The 23,213-nt window shown below is 50.4% G+C and overlaps 1 protein-coding gene across 1 annotated transcript; it reads left to right on the forward strand.

The window, feature by feature from the left end:
- Window positions 1-638: 638 nt before the first annotated feature.
- On the forward strand, window positions 639-20,664 carry LOC128273132 (muscle segmentation homeobox). The gene is made up of 3 exons (XM_053011051.1): window positions 639-874; window positions 923-1,598; window positions 20,175-20,664. Exons 1-3 carry the CDS (start codon window positions 728-730, stop codon window positions 20,513-20,515), a joined length of 1,164 nt encoding a protein of 387 aa, XP_052867011.1. The 5' UTR covers window positions 639-727; the 3' UTR covers window positions 20,516-20,664.
- Window positions 20,665-23,213: the final 2,549 nt, after the last annotated feature.

The following is a 23,213-nucleotide window of genomic DNA, read 5'->3' on the forward strand; positions in this document are numbered from 1 at the left end:
TCGCTTTATATACCGACTCCTGATTGGTCGAGCAACAACTCCGCCCACTAATTCGAGCAGTCTTTTCGTTTGTTTCACATAGCTGCTACACGCACACACCCATCCCAGCATAAAATTCGAACGGAGCTCCTGTGCATGTGTGAGGCTTATGATGTGTGTTGGCCAAGAACCAGTTCCCGTATGTTCAGTTTCTCGAAAGACGCAGTCCGGAACGCACGTCCTTTTTACGTCCGCCACTCACGCACGCACGGTAAGCGATCGTTGGCGAGAGGGCTTAGGGACGACAGACAACAGACTTCGAAGTTAGAGAATCCTTTTTCGGTCGGAGCATGTGAAGACAGATTTTTTTCCGGTGTGCTTTGCAAGGATTCCCGAGTCCGAGGTCCGAGTAGAGTGTAGAGAGTCCGCGGTGGAGGCGACGGACTCACTCTCGGTGTTTGGTGTATTAAAAGTGTGTGCAATCTTGGGATCGGTCACCCAAGGATCGGTGAGAAAAAGTGAAGTGTTTGCGGCTCCGTTTGTTATCGTTTGGTTCCAGATATTGTCTGGATGCGATGCCCGGTTTGGCAGCCATTTTCCGTGCAGTGATGTGACGGTCCCCGTCTGCGACCACCTGACGGATCTCTGTCACCCCCTCAGAACAGCGCTTTGAGCAGTTTAAGAACCACCAGAGTGTTTAACAGTGTGTGTGTGTCTAACTCATTTTGCGGCAGTCGGTCGGATCTTCATGCTAAAGTCATCAGGAATGACTGTAACTCCGGTACGAATGGCGATGACCAGCCCGACGGTGCCCCTGCAGCAGAAGAGCAACTCGCGGATCAGCAACTTCAGCGTGGCGTCCTTGCTGGCGGACACGCGGCCCAAAACGCCGACCGCCCTACACCATCACCACCACCACCACCACCACCCCAGTCACCACCAGCACCAGCTCCATGGGCTGATCAGCACCGCCCTTACCTCCCCGACCCACAGTCCAATCAGTCCACTGATCGCGCAGCAGCACGGACTGCCGTCGGGGACGACGACGACTACGACGACGGCGTCATCGGCGACGACGATGACCCCGATGACGACACCGACTCCGTTGCCGGGCCGATCGCCCGAGCTGCCGGCCAACCTGTCGTCCTCGCACCTCCGCGGTTCCTGCTCGCCCCGCTCCCAGCCCGACGCCAGCTCGGCCAAGACGGCGGACGGGACGGAGGGAGACGTGACGGGGCGGGACACGCCGCACAGTTTGCTCGAGTCGGACGACTACGACTCGCACCACGATGACGAGGAAGAGGACTCGATCGTCGACATCGAGGACATGGATCACGAGCTGAGCGGAAGCGGCAAGGGCAGCGGCTCACCCGGCTCCCCGTCCGGCGGTCACCTCGGGATGCCTGGCCCGCACGGGGGTTCACCCGGGGCCGGACCCCTGGCAGGCCACGTGCCAATCCGGCCGACGCCCTTCAGCGCGCTAGCGGCGGCGGCGGCCGCCTGGGGTGGCATGGCTGGCGGGGGTGTCCCGTGGCCCGGTGCCCGGCAGATGGCGGGCCCGTTCGGACCGCCCGGCCTGTTCCCCGGCCAGGGTTTCGGTGCCGGTCAACTCGGTGGAGGTAAGTCGCCTAGACACCTAGCGGCGGGGTTAATGGAATTCCGGGGTCTCCGGGGTCTCCAGGGGTCTCCGGGTTCCGATTCCGGGTTCGGGTATTGAAATTGGGCACCGAGGGATGTTGTTGTTCTAGTTGGACGGATTAGCGGTGACCTCGTTCCGGAGGTGTTATCGAGGCACTGATTGCGCATGCGATTGAATTAGACGCAACTCCGTGAAGTTGTTCCGGGAAGTTGGCAAAGGTGCCCTGCCGACGGCCACACGTAGACCATGAGGTCTGAAATCGATATCGCACACCCTGCTCGGGTCGGCCGCTGACAGACGAAACGATGCGCGGAGGAACTTCGGCTCAGGGACCGCGATGACGGGACCGTGATGATCCCGTCACAGATTGAAACCACTAAAGAGCCGGGCCAGGGCCACATGTGGCAAATGTGGGAAACGTGAAAAAAGCCGTAGCCGTCGTCGTGATGGGCAAAAAGTTAATGGAAAGTGAACGAAGCGAACGAAACGGAGGCTTCGAAGGCGACACATTCTTGATTCGGATTGGCCATCTTGCGGGCCACCGAAAAGTCACACATGCGTGGTGGTTGCCAGAGGCCAGGATGGGTGACAACAAAACGTGTACCTAATCGTTGCTGATTAGACGTAATGGGACTTGACACGGGACACAAATGCCTTCCATTCCGTTCCGGGGGTTAGGATATTTTTGAAGCGCACTGTTTGAAGTGTTCTGAATCAGGTTTCCAACTGAAACAGTTTATCAATTACTTCACTCGCACGAAGCAGCACTTGTATTTGGGCCGCTACTCGTTACGGTTTGAGGGATTTTTAACTAGTCGACCTTGGAAATTTAAGTTGTGGAAACATCATGATCATGATCAGGGAGAATTAGAATGTTTGCTGTTCATGGCGTTGGCTAAAAATCGACGAAACTCTGCCCCGATAGTTAAATATTTTAAAGACAAATTGAGGAACTGTGCAAGTTTTTCTCCACGTTTGTCTGGGGGTTTTAACGAATTTCCACTACTGATCAATGTTTTAGTAATAATATTTTCATCGCTGTGCTTAGTGCGCCATCTGCTGATGAATGCTGCAACCGTTCGTAATACTTTCGACAGTCGTCGCCTCTTTTATTCGATATGTACGATTTATTTAATTTAATTTTTTATTATTATTTAGAACGACAGAGTCGTATTAAGCACCAACTAAAAGTTTTGAACCCAAGTTTATGATTTGTCAGGGTTCGAACTGATCATGTACGGACGATCCATGGTGTGTACGATTTAATACAGGGTGCGCCATAGTTGTTTAAATTTAAATGTTAAATAACTCCGCTATTTTTCAGCCCATTTTGACAAATGAGCAAGATTTATTTAGGGTATACAATGCAGTTTATTGACATTACACTTAGAATACAATATCGGTCAAATGACCGCCTCCATTAGAAACACAAAAAGCGGGCATTTTTAATTGTTTATGGGCATTTTTCATTGTATTTGACAACCTTTTGATTTGATGACCGTATTTGATTTCCGTTTTCACAATTGAACGATTATTTAAAATGTACAGCGCTACAATTGCGCCCATTGTTTTGGAAGAAACCGATGCATAACTAAAAACTAATAAATTGACGTTTCAGCATCTGGTTGACTTGTCAAAATCGACTTAAAAATGCTGGAGTTATTCAACATTTAAATAGGTACCATAACTATGGCGCACCCTGTAGATGAACAATTTGACGTACAATTGTCATTCGGATGCAAGTTTACCCTTCATTTATAAGATAATCAACGACAGCGCTTTCAGAGTGCCACTTGTCAGAGTCGAGGCCCTATTTATTACTTCAATTTGAGTCGCTTTCAGTCAGTGAGCCCTTGCCGACGAACCATAGTCGCCGACGCCCTCAGAGTCGGAGTTTTCTTACTTCAACCTGTCCTGCCAGTGAAAATCTTCGTAAGAACCAGGTTTGAATCGCCCAGGAACCCCGATAGATAACTGATGCAAAACTAAAATGGAGTGGAGTTAGCTTAGAGTTGAAGTTTTTCTTTTTTTAGTGTAGAAAGAGACGAGTGCAAGGCTATTACAGCTCAGAGTCTCTATAACACACGATAAGAAAAAAGAGTGTCACTTGTATACGTGAGGCACAATACTGTTCCAGCCTTTTGTGAACGTTTCTATATTCTTCAGGGCTTTCTGCTTAAAATCCTTGGCGAATGTAGCGTAACCTAAAGACATATGAACGTACACTGGACTGGTTACGAGATTTAAATTTCCCAAAATATCGCCATGCTCGATTGTCGCCATAAGCCCATTCGGTGTATTCGCACCCCTGACTGCGGCTTATTTGTAAATTATTATTGTTGCTGGCGCTGGCGCGGAGAAGTTGGCAACAAATAAAAAAACACAAAACCTGCGCCGGAGTTTGTGTCGCGATAAAGCGCGTTGATCGCGGCGATCGACGCACGGTGGCCACCACCAATCGATCGATCGACATAAATCATCGATCGACAAACAAGGCTAGGAGGTATTAGGAAGAAGGCAAGAAGGCATAAGAAAACGTATCGAAATTAAAAATAAACCAAAACACAGACGGACGCCGCCCAGCGGCCGACGGCCTCCGTCGGGATAAACGTCATCGGGCGCAGATGACAAACGATCGGTCGGGCAAGATATAAACATATATTATCGAGGGCCTGCCACACATCTCCGAAGGCCCGGCCAAAAGGAATGCTTGAGTCCCCTGCACACACACACACACACACTCGAGTTTGGGTCCGAGGGTTTTCGGGTGCCCGAGAGTGCCACCAGTTTGTCCACTTCCGAGAACCGAACTCCGGGGCTCCGGATGGGCCGCCGTTTTTTGGGCCGTGCGCTTCTTTTGGGCCGGAATCTGAGCCGTGTTCGGGGTGCGCAACGGAGGCAAGAAAGCAATTAATTAGCCGCGCAGCGCTGCGATCCGCCGGCGGTAACTTTTTTATGTGTTCCGAACCACGCGGTGCGTCTAGAATTCTCTGCTGGCCGAGAGAGAGAGAGAGGCTGCGAAAGAGAGCGAGAGGGAGGTCGATAAGGAAGGCTAATTAATAGATTTGAGATACATCTCGCCCGGCCGAGATCGGTGTGGAGATCCTCCCCGGGGCCCAAGATCTCGGACGTCGTGGGAAAAACAAAGCCACTGGCGGATCGGATCGATCGACAGGCCGGTCCCGGGAGAGGCTGCTTCATGACTTCATTGTCGGCCCGGGATCTAGCGGGATCTAGCAGTGGACCGGGAACGGAACGGTGACTTCCAGAACAGGAAGTCCCCGTTGATGGCCGGTTAATTAACTTGTAATTAGTTTACACACCAAGCGCCCGAGGCTATTTGTCTTTCACCGGGAGAGAAACTCGGAGGCAGGTGGTAGGAATTAGCCCCGAGAGAGGGACAGAGTGAGGGAGAGTGCGGCGATAGAGAGAAGCTGTCAAACGCGAAGAACAAACCGAAGGTAAACCTTCCGGGTTTTCGGGGGTATTAACATAATTTCACCGTTTAAATTCTATAATTTAATTAAACTAGGCTTCGCTTCCTGCTACCCTCCGTGCCGATCGTTCACGCCCTCCCCGGTCCCCCACCGAAGCGGGGTGCGTCTGCGCCATTTTGTGAACGCGTCAACGGCTCAGCGCCTCAGGCGCGTTTGCGCGGCCGGACACGGATCCGGACCCCGGGTCTGCGGGTCTTCGGTGTGTGTAATTAGTAAAGGTTTCGTTCCGACTCTTTCCATCTCTCTCTCTCATTTTGGGGAGCTTTTCCCGGGTCCCCGGCGGGAGTGTTTTTGAATTAAATTTTGACAACCCATTGACGCCATCTTTCATTCCTGCGCGTCGCCTCGTGACTGTTTGTGTTTTATTTGTTGTGGGGCCCCACCGGTTTGCCCCGTTCTTTTCGACACCCGTGGCCCCCTACTTCCTCGGCACCACCTCGGGGTTGCTGGGTAAATTAAGTCATTAGGAAAACAACTACCAACTACCGCCGCCGCCGCCGTCCAGCGAATGCTTAATGTAGAGTCGGAAGTGCCGGGGCCTGGTCCCGGGGCCCAAGACGGTTTTGATAAGTGTTTTAATTAGCCCGTGTGGCGCCGTTTTGATATATTTCCATGTCAACCGTTGTTCCGTTGGTTAATTTCTGTTTTTTGGCGGGTTCCGCGCCAAACTCCGGAGCAGGGTTGTTTTCGTTGCATAACTTAACCGCCCGTGGCCCGGGGCGTGTGACGGGCCGGCGAGGGGTGGGCACCGGAAAGAAATGTGTGCGGTCCTGGCAGCCCGGCACTAAGGCGGCCACGCGGACGGGCGCGAACAAATTGCGCAAAAGCCGATTGCCTTAAGACGGCCCAACATAAAACTCATTTCTTCACATAATTTTCACCAACAACCCGGTGCGGCCATAAAAGCCGAATGCCTCCGTACCACCAGAGCGGGGTGCGGGGGGTTGCAGTTGCAGGGCGCGGTGTCGAAATGAAATAAAACCTCGCAGGCGACATGTCGTGATTATCTGCAATCAGCACAACTACCGGATTTTGCCGCTCCGCAAGTGCATCGCCTGCAACACAAAGAAACACGCCACACACACACACGAACAGTCCCCAACAGTAGCAGCCCGAAAAAAAACGAACTCCATCTCCGTGCGGTCTCTGTCGGACTCCTGCCTCGGAAGGTAGTTGGAAACAAATTAAAACACTTTTATAAGGCCGTTCCGTTTTCTTATCCCCGTTCCTTATACGGGTGTCTCCCACCCGCCCGGGAGGGGGTGCCTGCGGCACTTCCGCGGCCCCGTCAGCGTTGATCGCTAATGAGTCTTGAGACGATCGGGCGCATAACATCACCCGTCTGTCTGTCGGTGTGTCCCTGGACCCCGAAATGCGTGCGATCTCTCTCTCGCTTTCTGTCTCTCTTTCTCTCTCTCTGCCGAGTTTCCGGTCCGCCAGCTTCATCTTGCCGGCCGCCGGACCGGCTACCGGAGATCGGTAGCCCCCAACATGGGCTTTAATCCGCGTGAGATCCGGAGGCCCCCTTGCAGATGAGCGGGTTAATGGGGACGGCAGGTGGGTTGGGCCAAATTGGGTTGAGGGACGGAAATTACAATAACAAATAAATTAACAACAATACTTTTCCATGTTCGCTTTTATTATAAACAAGTATCAAATTAATGTAATAATAATTTTAAATCACTTCACCACGTCAGGTCTCAGCTGGTCCTTAGTTCCGCGGCAGGGTGGTGGAGTGTCCCGGGCCGGCCAAGGGGGGGTGAATGAATTAGTGGCGGTCACTTGGTAGATGGATTGTGATACGGAACAGGGATTTGACAATAGATTCCCAGCACGCGATGGCCGGCCGGGCGCTAAGTGCGGTCCGCGCCCGGCTCGGGCCGTCGTTTTATTATTTATTGTAATTTCCACTAATTAATATTAATTCGCGCTGAACCAACAGAACCACAACACACACAGCCATCAGCCAACAGGCCGCAAATAGAGAGCCGAGTCACCACTTTCCTCCCATACCGTGTTTGGGCACATTTTTGGTAGACGCTTTTTCGGTGGGCCATTGTTTCCGTCAACCGTAAGAGTTCCAAAGAAATGTTCCGGACCCAAATGGAGGCGGCTACAATCAGGAGGGTGGCGATTAAGTTGATGCTAGAGAGTCTTAAGTTCACTTCTCCCAAAAGTGCTGCTGCAGGCCACAATTAGCTCAGCCCAAAGTTACCGAGCTCTCCGATTGGAACATTTCTATTACTTCCCGGCGAATGGCTACAACTCCTACCTACCGGCGGCCCACGGCCCATGTGTCATCTCGCTCACTCGGACGTGTGTGTGTGTTTGAAAATAATTTACAACGCCATTGTTTCGCGTAGTGGCCGCAGCGTGGTCCGAGCCCGATCATTGCGATCGACTAGTGGGGTGCAATGGTTTATGATTTGATTGTCCGAACGCGATCCTTGACCGAGCGGCCAGCATGATTGAGATTGCAAATTTTCCGCCGGCCCCTGTGCCTGTGTGCGGTGTCCTCTGTGTCGCTGGTACTCTCGGGAGGTGCATAAGCCCCTTATGCTCCTAGCCCGCCAGGAAATCGATTCTACATCGAGACTCGCCGAGAGCCGCCCCGTGTGCTCGGGTGTGTTTGTGGTGCTGGCTCGCGGTGACGTGGCCGTCCTGGTTCGTGCAAAAAAACAAACCCGGCCCAGTGTGCCCAGCACCAGGGCGAAGTGGGCGAAGAATTTGAAATGCAAATCCCGACTCGCGCGCGCGCGCGCGCTGAAAACGAGTGATTTCCGCGAACAAATTCCAGCCCAATCGAAGTGGAAGTTGGAAAGTTTTCCCTTCCGATGTTGTCGTCGTCGTCGCTTCGTTCCGAAACATGGCCCGGGAGACCTCGGAACCGGGAGAATATACGAAAGAGTTGGGCAACCAGAGAGAACTTCTTGACTCTGCATAATTCTCCGACGACAAAATGGAATATTGTGGAAATATTGGGGATGTCCGATATTCGACCAAAACTCAACTGTAGAAAGGAATAAGAGCGGTACAAATGTGTGTTGGATGGGTCCAGAACTAGTTGAAATTTAAGACCGTTGAATGTCCCAACTACAATGAGCAGCATACGTCAATCCACTACAAAACGTGGAAGTTTTGAACGATTATTGTTGGAGTATAAGATTTGCCCGTGCAAATCCTAACTCTGAAAAAACTAAAGAATCGCGAAAAATTAGAATTAGCTCGGGGTTGGTTTGACTTAGAAAACATGTCAAGGTGTCAAAATGAAGGTATTTTATCGTACTTTGAGAGAAGAATTAAAAAAAAAATTACATTCTCACGTATGTTTCGTCGTTCATGGACGAGCATCCTATGTACCACGTCAGAACCTTCTAGTACAACTTTCAGGCGCGTGTTTTGGTGACTAGGTTTTGCTTAAGTGTACTGTTTGGATGCTTAAATGCAAGAAAAAAACAGTAACCTCTTCGTAGACAGATCCTCTGGACAGTACTTCTTCTGGAACCATATGTTTTTGCAAAATCCCGAACCGAAAGTCCAGGATTTGCCTTGATTGTTCTCAAAATCTTCCAGTTCAGCTGGCAGTCGTATGTTCCACTACGACGTCTACTCTGAATCTTTCGATCTACGGTATTGCGCGTGGAACACAGCATATACAGTAGATTTTGCAAATTTGAGTGTTTTTTCGATTTTTAAAGCAGACCACGTGGGGTTATCGACGTGAGTGTGCAGAATCATTTTTCTTCTTTGGAGTTCCATTGAGCATAACTTTCTATATACTCCGCATACCAAGATGAAACTTTCAGCCCTGAAACTCGAATGTTTACTAAAAACATAATTGGGAAACATTTGTTATCCGACCACCAGAGGCGCTGCTAGAACACATACAACTTTTCCCGATTCTAAGTGGCACAGCCTTTACCTGAGAAATACCAGGCAAAGTCAATTCAGAGAGAATTCTGACAATATTTTGGAGTTATGACCAATTTCGTCCGAGATGAGCAGAAGTTACAATCTGTTACTACAGCCGTCGGTTGCTGCGTCACTTAGAAACGACTTCAATTGTGCGACGGTCGAGACAATAGCCACTGCATTTGGTTCCATCCTTTCGCGTGGTAAGAAGCGTTTGACGTTGACTGCCTTTGACACAACTTCAGTCACAGTTACATTCTGCTACTTTATACCGTGTTCGAAAGGGGTCTGATGACAGAGATTCTTTGTCACATCGGACAGGGATAACCATCGCCTAACACTTGCGCCAGAAAACCTTCGAGGCCCTGTCGACAGACATCTCGGGTGTTCCGCTATCGTCTCTAGATCCGTTCCCTGTGTTGCAATCGCCGGCGGAAAGTATTTTTCAATTAAGGCGACCCGCGGTCTTATCCGCCAAAAATGTGGCACACAAAAGAAAAAGACAGCCCCGCGAACGCTACCGACGCTCGGCTAAGCGATTCCAAGAATGTGGCGTTCGTATTGGACGGGGTCCCAAAGGCGTGTGTATGACACATTGGGCTGCCGTTTCGCCGAAACGTGTGACGGGCTATTGAGCGCAGCAGCAGCAGCATTGCTGTGTGCGTGTCTGTGATGCAGATCGTTGCAGTTTTCCCGAAAACAATTATACGCGGCCCTTGCAGGATGTCGCGAAAGTCGGGACCAACCATCATTAGGGGCGCGCGCACCCAAACCGTGGCCGCAAATGAGATGAATAAATTTCAATCCATAACGACACTCTGTCGGTCGGTCCGTACTGGGACTCTGTGAACCCTTGCAGGTCGGGGCCGCGACGGAAACGCAACGCCACGCAAACGGCGTAAGGCTGGTACTTCGGCGGGATTCTAACGAGGATTCCACGGAGTCTGCCGCTGCACCGCCAAGGGTTAGGCCGAGCGGTTCGCCGTGGGGACACCACATTCGAGCGCATCCGACGTTGCTAATGAAGCTGTTAATTTAGATTTGTTTTATGTAACGGCGAATTTGGCGCGCACCGGAACGTCATCGGATCGCGAGCGCTCGGCATGATGACGTCCGCGCTCGGTGGCCGGCCGGGTTTTGATGGCGTGGCCGTGTCCGTGATGATTTGAAAATTAATTTCGTGTCCGCTCCACACGTTGGCCGTCAACGCGGGCCGCGTTGCTCGCTCGCTGGGCCGGTTCGGGTGGTTGGTGAGAATGAGCTTACAAAACTAGCATTTACCGGCGATAAGCATCGGGCCCTTCACGCGCGGCCCAATACAAAACGCCCCAAAAACCGCCCCAAAAGCCGCGCCATCAGCGGGGCGTAGCGGTCCTCGGGAGCGGCCAGAGCGTTCTGTTGCGTTTAGGAGGGTGATTAAAATTCGTAGCCGAAATGAAATATTTATGTGGCCCGCCAGCGGTTCGGTTCTTCGGTTCGTTGTTCGGTGGTTTCTTCCGGTTTTTCCATTTCTTCTCTGTGGCACTTCGCGTTCGTTTGCGGCGCTTGCGGTCAACCACGTTTTCCTACGCGGTGTTTGAACTACGAACTGTTTGCTGATACAGCGCTAATCTTTCGTCGTGTATTAGGCGCTTCCCATCTTGATCGGGGATCTTCCGATTCTTTCTGGGTTCCCATCCCTTCGCATGAACCACAATCCGCTTCGGGTTTCGGGGCCATTTAAGCAGGGCAACAGTTCATCAAGTTAGAAACAGTGGCCAAAGTTTATCAGGTTTTCTATCGGGGAAAATCGGCCATCGGCTTCGCCCCGGAAAAGACGCTTGAATCGGTTGTTTTTTTTTCTTCTTTTGTATTATAGAGACTTTGAGCTGCAATAGCCTAACATTCGTCTCTTTTAACTTTTAATTTCATTCAACTACCAGTTGTCAATCAGGGTTCCTGGGTGTTTGAAGCCCTGGCCTTTCCGAGAGACGTAAACTGGTTGTTGTTTGATGATTTTTGGGGATTTTGACCTGCAATAGCTTGTCATTTATCTCTTTTATATACTAGGCTAACTACTATTAACTCTAACTTATTTCTATCTTAATAGTCTATTTAGATTGATTCCAGTGGGGTCTAGTTTGAATCGGTTGTGACCTGGTCGCTAAGTATTGGATTCGTAGCTGAGTTGTTGTAACTTCGTATTTTATTGAGCCAACGATAGGCTGTTTGTATTCTCGCAAAACAAGAAAGACCGAAGTTGAACCCAACTTCTGGTGGAATGTCCAAGGTCTTCGAAAGGCTCCGGCTCTCTTGGAGACTCTTCCAAGGGAACGGATATTCAGAAATACCGAGAATACCTTCGGTCAAAGGTAACAAATGTTTGCTTCTTGGAAACTCTAACTTTATTCGAAGACCCAAGGGAAGAATTGTTACCTAATAGGGTAGCAATACTTGATTTGACATTTCCTTCTAACTTAAATGTTTCGCATTCTGATCTTGTCTTGTCGTCTAATTGACTTGATCACGTGCGTGCTTATTGTTACCGAATTTTTTCTGACTTCTTGCTGTGGGTTTGAAGAGTAAGGTGAATGCCAGTAAACCAAAGACCAGTGAAGAACTGAAAGCTAAGATCACAGCGGAAATTGCCGCTATTACGTTATCTGTTACCGAAATGTTGTCAAATATAATGAAAAATGCACAAAAAGACCTAATGTGTGTGTCTAATGGAGGCGGTCATTTGATCGATATTGTAATCTGAGTGAATTGTTAATAAACAGCCTTCTATACTCTAAATAAATCTTGTTTATTGGTAACCTACAAAACTTCTCTTCACAAGCCTGTCACCAGGCTTCTAGTGTCCGAGATGAGTGTAAGGACCACAAGTAAACAAATCAAACCGCATCTTTCTGTATCTTGTAAAGCTTGACTCTGAGATCACTTTACAACTGGTCGGCGAGATGCTTTCCATGTTCGGGCTTCGGTGAACAACGTGGTAATACAACGCTGCGAACACACTTGTGACTCGAGGGATACGCGAACGAAGCGGAGACTCGAGTAGCGCTAAGCGGTTGACAGTATCTGCGTGTCACACTGATCGATCTCATTTTTCATTCTCGAGACGAGACGAGATCGCCGGCGGGTCGGTCGACCGATCCCCCAAGACTAACGTCCGAAAATGACCCGAAAAGGGAGGAAGTTTCAATTTCAGCTCGCGAGGACAGCGAGACACACGCTACACCCGGAAGTGACGAAGTGAGGCAAAGCAACGGCAAAGGAAACAAAAAAACAAACAAGGAACAGGCTGCCATGGCCAATGACCCACACCCAGTGGTCGGGCATGGTGATGGAAAAATTATGGTTATAAAAATTAATAACTCTATTACGCACCGCCCGGGTGCTGTTGATTGGGGAGCGCTCTCTCTCTCTCTCTCTCTCTCTCTGTGTCCGTGTCCCGAAATGCAATTTATCGGGGTAATCCATTGCTGGCCACTGACCACTTTCTGGTCTAGGTTGGGTTTGGGCAGTCGGCTCACCAAACACCGGAACTGGAGTTTAAATAAATTAATAACAATCACAGCCCATCCAGGCGAGAGGCGACACCCGGATCGACCAGGGCGTTGGAAGTGGAAGCTTATCTCAATCACTACTGGCCCAGGCCCGTGGGACGTTAGTGGAGATTGCGCCCTCTCGACCGCCCACCGGAGCATTATGGTTAGCGAGAGGCGCACCCATACCACACACCACATACCGCCCACCGGGCACCGCGGAACCGGGTGTGGGGTGCTCACCGAATGTACGAAAATTTGCGTGTCGATCGCTAATTTTGGCAATAAATTTTAATCGGCCCAATAATCGCGCCCAATTAATAACGCCTTCCGGCGGCGGCCTCCTTTGGTTGCCGCGGAAGTCGCCGTGCGGCCGATTAAGATAGAAGCAAGAGAGAGAACGCGAGGTTCCTTCAGGAATTGTTTCAACAGCAAAAAATCATTTACCAAGAAAATTAAGGACCCCTTCAGCCGGGCGACGATAATTAGTGGCCCAGGGCTGCCGGTGCTTGCGGCGTTTGCAGCTTGCGCGAGGGTTACCTATCTTATCTTAAATGGTCCCGCGAGCCCCGATCCAGGACCGGCGGCCGATCCGTTCTTCCAATACCGGTGGCAATGGCGCGCAAAATGTGACATTTGCGATAAGCGTGCGCACCAACGGGCCAACGTTGCGTGCGACGGGTGAATAAAAACGGGAAGCGAAAAAAAAGCGGCAGAACGGTCTCGAAAGGACCTGGGGCCCCGGAAGGATCCCGGGGCCAGACATAAATTACGCGCTTATAAATTATATAGAGTCATTAAAATGGTTTATCACAGGTGTAATTGATTTAATTAGTCCATTAAGTTTTTCAGCTACTATTGGCCGCGGCCGGAACAATGAGCCGGCCGGTCGGTCGATTGGGTGACTTCTATTGGTGATACGATCGAGTTTATTGTTGCACCTTTTCGGTGGCGGCTGATGCTGCTACCGGAAAGCTGTCTTCTGGGGACCCAATCATGGTGGGACCCAATGTGGTGGTGGGGCCAGGCAGATTACAAGATTACGTTCGAGTCGTGCAGACGTTCGCACTCTTTACGGCCAGGGTCCTAGGAATTTCGCAAGCCCAAGCGCACCTCATGCGCTTGGCCTCATGGGGCCGAAGTTATAAATATATTCGAAAATTAAGAGCAAAACATGGACCGATGGACACATGGGCCGCCAAGGGAACGCCAAGAAGAAGCGGAAAAAAGCAAACCGAGAGGCTCGGTCGCGATTTTGCGGACATTTGAGCCCCCGAGAGTTCGGTCAGTTCAAGCCAATTAGTGGTTGTATGCAAATGGTAGCTAATTAATTGCAGAAAGCCTTCGACGCCTTCGACGCCGTCGAGCCGGACGGGTGCGCCTCAACCCCCACTGGTTCCGTCCCCTTGGTCTTCCGTCCCCGACGGCTCCTGCACACTCACACACGCAGTGACTTGGCGTGCGATTGTGTGCTGTTGGCGATGGATTTGGCGAAGCACAAGCAACGGCCGATTTTGGCTTGAAATTCGATTGGAGGTTTATGCCACGATCGGCGAAAGGACTCCACTCACGTGGAGGACCAACAACTAGGACCCGAATGAGGCGCAGATCCGCCGGTTATTTAATTCCGCGCCGGGGTGCCATAAGTTTTTCATTTCACAGGATCATTTAGGACAACACTTTTATGGCCGGCGGCGGCGGTGGCGCCGGTGCCAGGAGTTGGTGTTAATTATTTCTTTCTTCGCCCCTGATCGGCACGGGAGATAGTGGCGTTCACGCCGGCACCTAGCACACCGGACTCTAGCCGCAAGCCCTTTACCCGCAAGGAGGCAGCCGATCAAAAGGGGTACCTAACCCGTTCGCCGACCAGATGCCGTCCCTACAGGGTTTTTGCCGTTTGCCCCGCGGTATCCCCCGGTAGCCCTTTTATTTATTGGGCTTCGGGTGTCCTTTAGCGGGGCGCCTGCGTGAAATGGCCTTGCTGATGGCTCCATTCACACGCACGCGTCGGCCCTTTCGGGGTGTTTGTTTGTGGTGGTTTGATCAACTTCTCCTAGAACACAACAGTGTAATGGCGAGGCCTGTTGTGTCACACCTAGTACCAGAGGCCTGTAACGTACCAACTTGTATGGGGGCCCAAAATGGACGGCTATTAAAGTGAAGATTCATTGCGGAGGAGCAACTTTTATCAGATCGACAGACACATCACGAACCAGATGCTTCCTTTCTAGAAGGACATATTGGCTAGCTTATGTAACACATTGACCCAATGATTCTCTGGGCGGTAAATGACAAACTTATTTTTAATTAGATTTTGGTCTTGAACAGAGTCTATTTCTAGAGTAAAACTGCTGTCATTCTCATTTCGAAATACCAGTAACATGTCAACATCATCGATGGTATTTAAGAATTGATTGAGATGACTTGATGACTTCATTATTGTTCTTCTGTCACATAGTGTCAGATTCTCCTTCGGAAGTTCTTGCAACTGTACTTAACTACTGAAACGCTCAACACGGACAAAGTCGTACTAAATAGCATACTAGGCTGTTCAATAAGTTCGTAGCCTCGATAAGAAAAACACAATTTTATGGTTTGAAATACACTTTATTATTCAGCCTTGTAGCATATTTCTTTCAGTCATTCGACGGTTTTCCAATACGATAGCCTATATTTTTTCTACGATTTCATGAGTTGTGTTTGTTTTTGAGCATCTTTGACGTGGATCCTCTTTAAGGCTTGTACGACCACGTTTAAATTCAGAAGCCCTCCTTTTAATGTACTAATTGATGGCGAAGAGTTTTTATACCCTTCAACATTTGTTCATAATTTTTCTTAGCTTTTAAACCTTAAAAAAAAATTCAATCACTGCACGATACTTGACTTTTTCCGTTGTAAAAAATACTGTGACTTGTCGATATTAAATGGCTTGTAAAAAAAGAATTAAGTGATCGATTGAAATAAAGAGTATACCAGCATAATAGGCTCGTAACAGCGTCCTCTGTTCGGCTACGGCCGAATACATAGCTACGAACTGGAGGCTACGGACTTATTGAACACCCTACTATAGCTAAATAATCTTTTTCGTACATATAACAATTTCTCGTCACTGTTTCTCGTCACTTAGTTGGTGACGTAATGTATTCATTTTCCATAGTCACTGTTTGAGTCATTCGTCAGTTCCCTAACCAATTAGCTGTTGTTGTTTTTGTCAGTCAGACATCGCAGCTCACTTCTGAACTTGAAATAGATAAATAAACCGCTCCATAGAGCTCTAGCAAATTCATGTCGACCGCATTAGAAAATACGTCAAATATTATTTGCACATAGGACAACAATAGTATCGCTACTATTAAGAAGAACTATTAGGCCACTAGATCGTGGAGAACATCCTAGAGTCGTCGTTGCTAAACTTCGCTATTTGAATTGTCAACTTTGTCCCGAAACGTACTGCATACAAAACTGCTTGATCTCATGTTCGTGTCACTTCAAGTCCTCCGTGTCAGTTGCAGATTGATGCTAGGCTAGACTCTAGACACCTTCAATGGACTATTGAGCGACGTACTCGGCCGACGTTGAACGCCAAAATCGCCAACGCCATCTTGCAACGCGCTGCAGAAGCTGCGATTTCAATTAGGCTCAAATTAAAATGTGCGACATTCAGCATTCCACCACTGCCACCACCACCAGCACTGCCACCACCACGGCCACAGCTGGGCGGCAAATTCGCAGACGAAGGGTACCGATTTGCTCGCCCGAAAACCCTTGGTACACTTTCTTGGGACCGCGGAACATTCCGATCCGATGCGCGCGCGTCTGATCGGTCTGAGGCGAGCTTCGAGCTGCGCTTTGTTGCGTATTTTTGGCGACGAGTCCCGCCAGCTCCCCCTTGGCATGCCTGCCCCCGGGTGAGCAACATCAAAGGGACGCGCTCGAAACATTCTTCGGATGTTGCGGAGAGCAAGCGAAACCCTGGTGGCGATGGCGGTGGTGTGTCCCTGATCGCGGCCCCGACTCACCATGGCATGGCGGAAGTCGCCCCAAATATCGCGGGCAGCGAGGGACGGCACGGGGCCCTCTCCTTTGTGCCGAGACGATGCCGATGCCGAGATTATCTTATTACCATTTGTCAAAGCGCAACGCGCGATTTTTAGCGCGCGCATGTGTTGGTGGGCCGAAACATGTGTGTCATTGAGCATTGAGCTCTGAAGCTGACGGGGCGGATAGGAAGAGCGACAGAGGGCCGTCCGGATCGCAGGTGGTGGCGCAGGAATTCGTCACGCACGGTTCGTGCAGAGAGTGTTGGGAGGGGTGCCCGTGGTAGCGCGGGGGGGAACGTTCCGAACAGCAAATTGATTTGATTGCGGCTAATGAATTGATGGCCATTTTGTTTGAGTCTCTCTGAAGGACCTCCGTCCCCGCCACACGTTTGATCAACTCTACACCGAGCATATTAGCAATTTAGATAAGCCTCCCCACAGCCCCCCATATTCCTCCACCCTCCACGAGAGCGCCCTCTGGTGTTCGGGGTGAGTTTTGTGAATTTCTGACGAAGACACACACACCACCACTGGAAGCCGGGCTGCGGGCTGCTGCTGGGTCGGCGTCTTCCGAGAAGGACCCGGTTGAAGTGTTTGCGATCCGCGATTAGATTGCCCCGGCCGTGCTCTCTCTCCCACTCTCTCTCTCTCCCGCTCTCTCTCTCTCTCTCCCTGGAGCGTGTGCAACAAGCAGCGCTACTAATCGGCACTAATGGAATGCAAATTTTGCGCCCGCGCGAACCGTTCGCGCGTCTTCATCATAAAAATGCAACCTTCAACGGGGAGGTGCAGCGGGAGTGGAGGGCTGCCACGGGGTGGTGGTGGGGCATTTGAACTCGAACTCCCATGCGGCCGCTAATCGATACGCCGCCCTTGTTGTGGTTGTTGTTCAAACAAATTAGTAGAGGCGATGCACCGGCGCTGCACCACCGAAGGGGCGCACCTCGGGTGGGACACGAAGAAGGTAGCAGGCAGGCAGAGACACACACGCAAATGCAGGCCCCGGGACCGGTAGGGAAATTAATTTATTAAACTCCAGTTCACACGCTGGCGATGGCGCGCGGTGCAGCGTGCGCATTGCGCAAATGGCACCACCGGGACACAACACCCGGGACACTAACACCAACGAACGTCAGTGAGTGCGCTCACGAGAGAGAGACAGGGACAGTGGCGAAAGGGGGCCACGATAAGGGCAGCACCGCGAGCGCATGGAATGCAAGAACGTTCAATATTCGATGCAAACTGCAGCCGGACGCGGAGAGAGCTAGAGAGAGAGAGGGGACTCCGAAGAGGCAGAACATAAAGTATGTGCCACCGAGTCCGATGGGCGTGGGCCGTCGGTTGGCCTCGACACGGGACAAAGGGTTGCTGGTACTAGTGGTGAAGGGCTGGAGGGCTCGCGGGCTCTGGCTCGGGGCTCGGTGGCATATTAGCATATCGTTTCGCCACCGAGCGCGGAAGAAGGGCGGCCCTCGAGAGGTCCGATGTTAATTGAAAAGTCCGACTTTTCCATAAACTCCCACGGCAGGGGCATTTATGTGTGTTTGTGTGTGTGGTGCAAGGTGCACAGTGCGATTGCTGCGTTTCGATACTCGAGACGCTATGAAGGGTGCCGAGACTAAGTGGAGTTTTTTGACAGGCCGAAACGTCATCTAGACCTGTCTGGATTTGTTGCGTTCATAACACACTGAATAGAAATTAAATATTCCCATATTAGACTGGAAGTCACATCACTAGCTGGCTGTAATTTTACATACTATCCTTTCTCTGAGGATATGGAAATCAACATAATATTATAATATGGAATAATATTCTTTAACATGTGTTGCATCTCCTCTTGTTGCATTTTACAACGCCTTATCAGATAATTCAGATTACTTTCGATGCCTAGTGTTTCTGGGATTTCTCTCATATCTTGAAGATCGTTCCCATTTCTACGTCCATACGATAGAATATACGACGGTAGACGGTATACGGTCCAGACGATTGAGATTATGAAATGGCATGTACTCCAGGATAATTCGTCTGACAGTTCATCACAAATACGTGGTCTGTTGAAAAAATATCGCCGATTTTTTAAAAATATTTATTTATTAGTGAATATTTATTTGTTCCTTACAAAGCAATCAGATAGTATACATTTGTGGCGACGGGTTTTACAATTCTCGAAGCAGTTGAAAAAAATCATTTTTTGTGATCTAGTTCATCGCCTCCTTCGATGCCTGTCATTATCTTCTCAATCGTAGCGTAGCGGCGTCCTTTCATGGCCTCCTTCAATTTTGGAAACAAGTCACAAAAATCTCAGGGAGGTTTTCCACAAATCTAATTTTGTTTTTCCACAAATCCGGGTGTCTCTGAAAGATTGCTTCGCGCAAAATGCGCATAACTAGCAGCTAATATTCCTTATCGACCGTTCTACTAGGTAACAAGAACTCATGATGCACCACGTCCCTGCAATCGAAGAAAACTTTAATACTTGTGTCGCGATACTTTTTGAACAAATTTCGTCAATTCCGACCAAATATCGATTGAGTTTGAAGTTCCTGTTGAGGTTAGATCTTTATGGAAACGTTCCACAGTTTTCTACGTTCTTTATACCACAAACGAACGTGCCACCACCTGTGTCATCGACAGCATTCCGGTCAAAGAGTGCCTCTGTGCCGGGATATACTGGCCTCCCCTTGGAACTTCCCAGTGGAAGTCAATAGTAAGGATCCGTCGAGTGGCGGCTCCCCGAGTCGGGCCCGAGTACACAAATCCGGCTTCCGGACGCGGCTAACGCTGATTGAGGGAATAATTCAGTGTGTGTCACTTACCCGACGGCCCGGTCTCCGGAGCGCAGTTTGCTTGGCTCTCCTGACTGTCGCTCCCGCGGGCCCCGGGTGTGTTCCTATCAATTAACTCCCCGCCGATGCGCCCCATGCCCCGTGCCCCGCGCCGTGCCGTGGTCTAATAGTCTATTAGCGGCGGCGGCATGCTTGGCTCTCGAGAATGTCTTCGCTTTCGTTTCGGGTTTGTTCTGTTGTCTCTTTAAAAATAAACATATCCCCGCATCGGACGTCTGAAGTTGCCGCCTGGACGACGGAGTGTGCGGAGAACACGGTTCTCTCCGCCGCGTGATTTTTCTTTCGCCGCCGTTTGGCGCGGAGCGATCGATTCTTGCCGTGTACGCTCGGTTCGGTAACAAATGTCAGACAGACCGCGTTCGCGCCGCTCAGAAAGATGAAAAATTAAAAATCGTAATAAATCTTTGGCCCGGGGTTTTGGCCCGGAACGGGGTGCTCGTTTGCCGTCGGTGTTGGGGATTTATCGCGAGGCGCCGATTCTCGTTCATTAACTGTCACTTGAAATATTGTAGTAACCCGTGTCTTCAAGGCCCACTTCGGACCCCTGGTTCTCACGGGGTGCGGTATCGAGGGTCGAGGACCATATGTTCGGGGGTGCGCTGGATGGATGGATGTAGTCGTGGCACGCGAGGCAGTCGCGAGGACCTTCAACGCCTGAGAGCCATAATTTAAGGTTGACAATCACATCGTTGTTAAAAGTGTTTCCCTCCCCTTTCTTTTCGCACCCATTCCAGATAATGAACCGCCGCGCATCAAGTGCAACCTGCGGAAGCACAAACCGAACCGGAAGCCACGGACCCCGTTCACCACCCAGCAGCTGCTGTCGCTGGAGAAGAAGTTCCGCGAGAAGCAGTACCTGAGCATAGCGGAGCGGGCCGAGTTCAGTTCGTCGCTGCGGCTCACGGAGACGCAGGTGAAGATCTGGTTCCAGAACCGGCGGGCCAAGGCGAAGCGGCTGCAGGAGGCGGAACTGGAGAAGATCAAGATGGCGGCGCTGGGGAGGGCTCCCGGGGCGCAGCTGTACATGGGCTACTTCCACCCGAGCCTGATGGGGGGCGCGATGCACCTGGGGTAGAGGACCCCGCCCGGACCCCTAGGCCCGGCTCGGGGCCAACAATACCAACCTACCAACCAACCAACCAATCAACCATTGTGAATACTAGCATTTAAGTGTCTCTGTAAACCTCTAAACGACTGTTGCTCCTGAGGTCACCATCTTCCCCCCAGCAGGCGTCGGCGTTTACGTTAAGCTATTTATTTTAGTGTCCCCCTCAGCGGGTTCCGGGTTTCCACACACACACCGCCTCCACTCTCCCTCTCTCTCTCTGTCCGGTCCGGAGTTGTTTATCCAAGACCCGAACCCCGAGCCCGTCCGGATGCGTGAGCGTGAGGTGAGAAGAGTTTAATTTTATTTATTTCCAAACGCCTCCCCCCGGGGGCCACCCGTGCCCCCTGTTTGCCGCCCCAAACAATCCATCCCCCTCGCTCCCCCTCGGAGGCTGGCAGCAATATTTTTGTAAATATCAATCAGTTTTATGATGTGATGTGGGGTGGCCCGGAATTTGCGTGCGGAGGGGAACGGGGGACGGCCGTCGCTGGGTGGAGCGCGGGTTTGTAAATATTGGCTCGGTGCGAAACGTGGTTTTGGGCAATTTGCTCCCCTCGCCCCCGGCTGGAGCCTCGGCCCAGGCTCGGTGGCGTTTTAATTGTTCCCCTTTTGTTTTCTGTAAATAACGTCCGCAGAGAGTCCGCGAAAGGCGTTCGAGGGTGTGATCGACCAGTGTGTGTGTGTGTGTGTGTGCGTGCGTGTGTGTAAATAGGGGTAGGAGTGTGATGAACAGGCTAGTTTCGGAACGGTCGGGCCCTCAGTCTTCGGCAAGGCGTTCGTTTTGATATGACAGCTTCCCTCGCCATTAGAGTCGCTAATAGGGAGTCCGGTGGGGCGGCCAGAGCACTTAGCTGCCGGTGCCGGTGTCGCAAAGACACTGTTTCGGGGTCGGGACCCTCCCCGAGCGATTGATCGCTGGAGAAACAAACGGGCGTTAAGTGGAAGGCAAATAAGGTTAATTCGGACACTGAGGTGGACAGAAACAAAAACCCGAACCCCCCCCCCCGGAATCCTAATGAGCGCCGATGGCGAACGGCGCAAGGACGAGAGACTAGGACCGTGGTACTGGTGACGCCAAAATGACTCGCAATAGCATAAGCAATCGAGAGATGGTGGGCGAATGGGCTTTGGGGATTCGATTCGGAAACCGGAGTGCCGGAGATCGGTAAAGCGCCAAGAGGGAGAGAGACAGAGAGAGAGAGAGTTAGCACAAGAAGCCACAAGCGAAGAACCCAGGAACGCGGCCGAAACAGAAAAGACGAGGCGAACGCGGTTTTTGTGTCTAGGTCTAGGTGCGAACGTGCTGGTGATTTGAAATGTAAGAATACTCAAAACGCGAAACAAAAAAAGGACATACACACACACACAAGAAAACAAAACTATATACAATAAATGAACGAAAATGGTAAAACAAAACGTTGGTCAAGGGCGAGTCGTTTCAGAGTACTGCGAAGATATCACAAGATAGCTGCTTGATAGTTGAATAGTCTTCTTGACCTATATAAGATCCAAGGTAAGTGTCAGTATTTTTGTTCAGAATTTGGAAAAGTGCCCAATTTGCAACGACCCAATCGGTTCAACTCCTAATCGCTCACGGATCTCGAAACCTACTATGAGACGGTGTTAGTTTTAAGTTGCGGAAAAAATCCCTAACAAGGAAATCTATTCGAAGTGTGTTCTTCGAAGTTCCCAGGTATCCCTACTCACTTGACTAGTTGAGTGTTTCCCGAAAACTCCTTCAAACTGGTTTTGGAACAGGCCATGGAGTACCGAGTCTTCAAAACATCAATCCAAACAGGGTTTCTTTCAGTGTTTTTGGCCAGTCCAAGTGGTGCTTAAGACAGCTCTGTCCGTTTTAATAATGATAAATCAATAAACAAGCAGCTCTTGGAGAACTTGGACGGCAAAAGCATTTAGAACGATATTAAAACATTTGTGGTTCTGATAAAATTTTGTCACCGAGGGACACATAAACATTGTTGGAACATGACAACATTACCACATTGAATCATTTAAAGACACTAAAAAAGGATCTTCAGGTAAAAGGGAAGAAGTAACTAACCGAAATGAAAGACCATTGCAACATTGTCCTGTCATTGTCATTATCTGAAAGCAATGGACATCACATATTGACGAATTATTCAAATTAATTACACTGTCGTTGGGTTGATGAAACCGACGCATATTGGCATCAAACTGAAAATCAAGCTCCGATCAAATAAGGATCCGTTTCTCGTAATGGATCGAGAAACATGCGTCGGTCGTTGCATCGTAATGAACCACTCGGGTTCCGTGCACCGAAACCGGGAACCACGGATATCTTACAGCTCTCGCTACTGTGCGCCATTTAACGGCGCTTAATTCGCAACGATTATCCACAATCAGCGAATTATTGCTTCCCGGCACGTTCAATTAATCCCGCGCGGCGGCCACGATTGCCGCGATCGTTAATTCCCCGCCACGCCACACCACGCCACGGGGTGGTCCCGGTTGCCTCCCGCGACCGTCCATCAACCCGGGGCCTGTGGGGCTCATTACCGGGCGAGGAAGTTATGAATTAATGGCGGCCGCTTCATGCGCGCTGGGCCGAAAATCGATGCGACCGCATGCCGACACCCATGACAGCATGATGATTTCAGTGATTTCACCCCGCGGCGCGGCGGAC

This window comes from Anopheles cruzii, chromosome 3 (assembly GCF_943734635.1).
Source record: "Anopheles cruzii chromosome 3, idAnoCruzAS_RS32_06, whole genome shotgun sequence".
Classification (NCBI taxonomy): domain Eukaryota; kingdom Metazoa; phylum Arthropoda; class Insecta; order Diptera; family Culicidae; genus Anopheles; species Anopheles cruzii.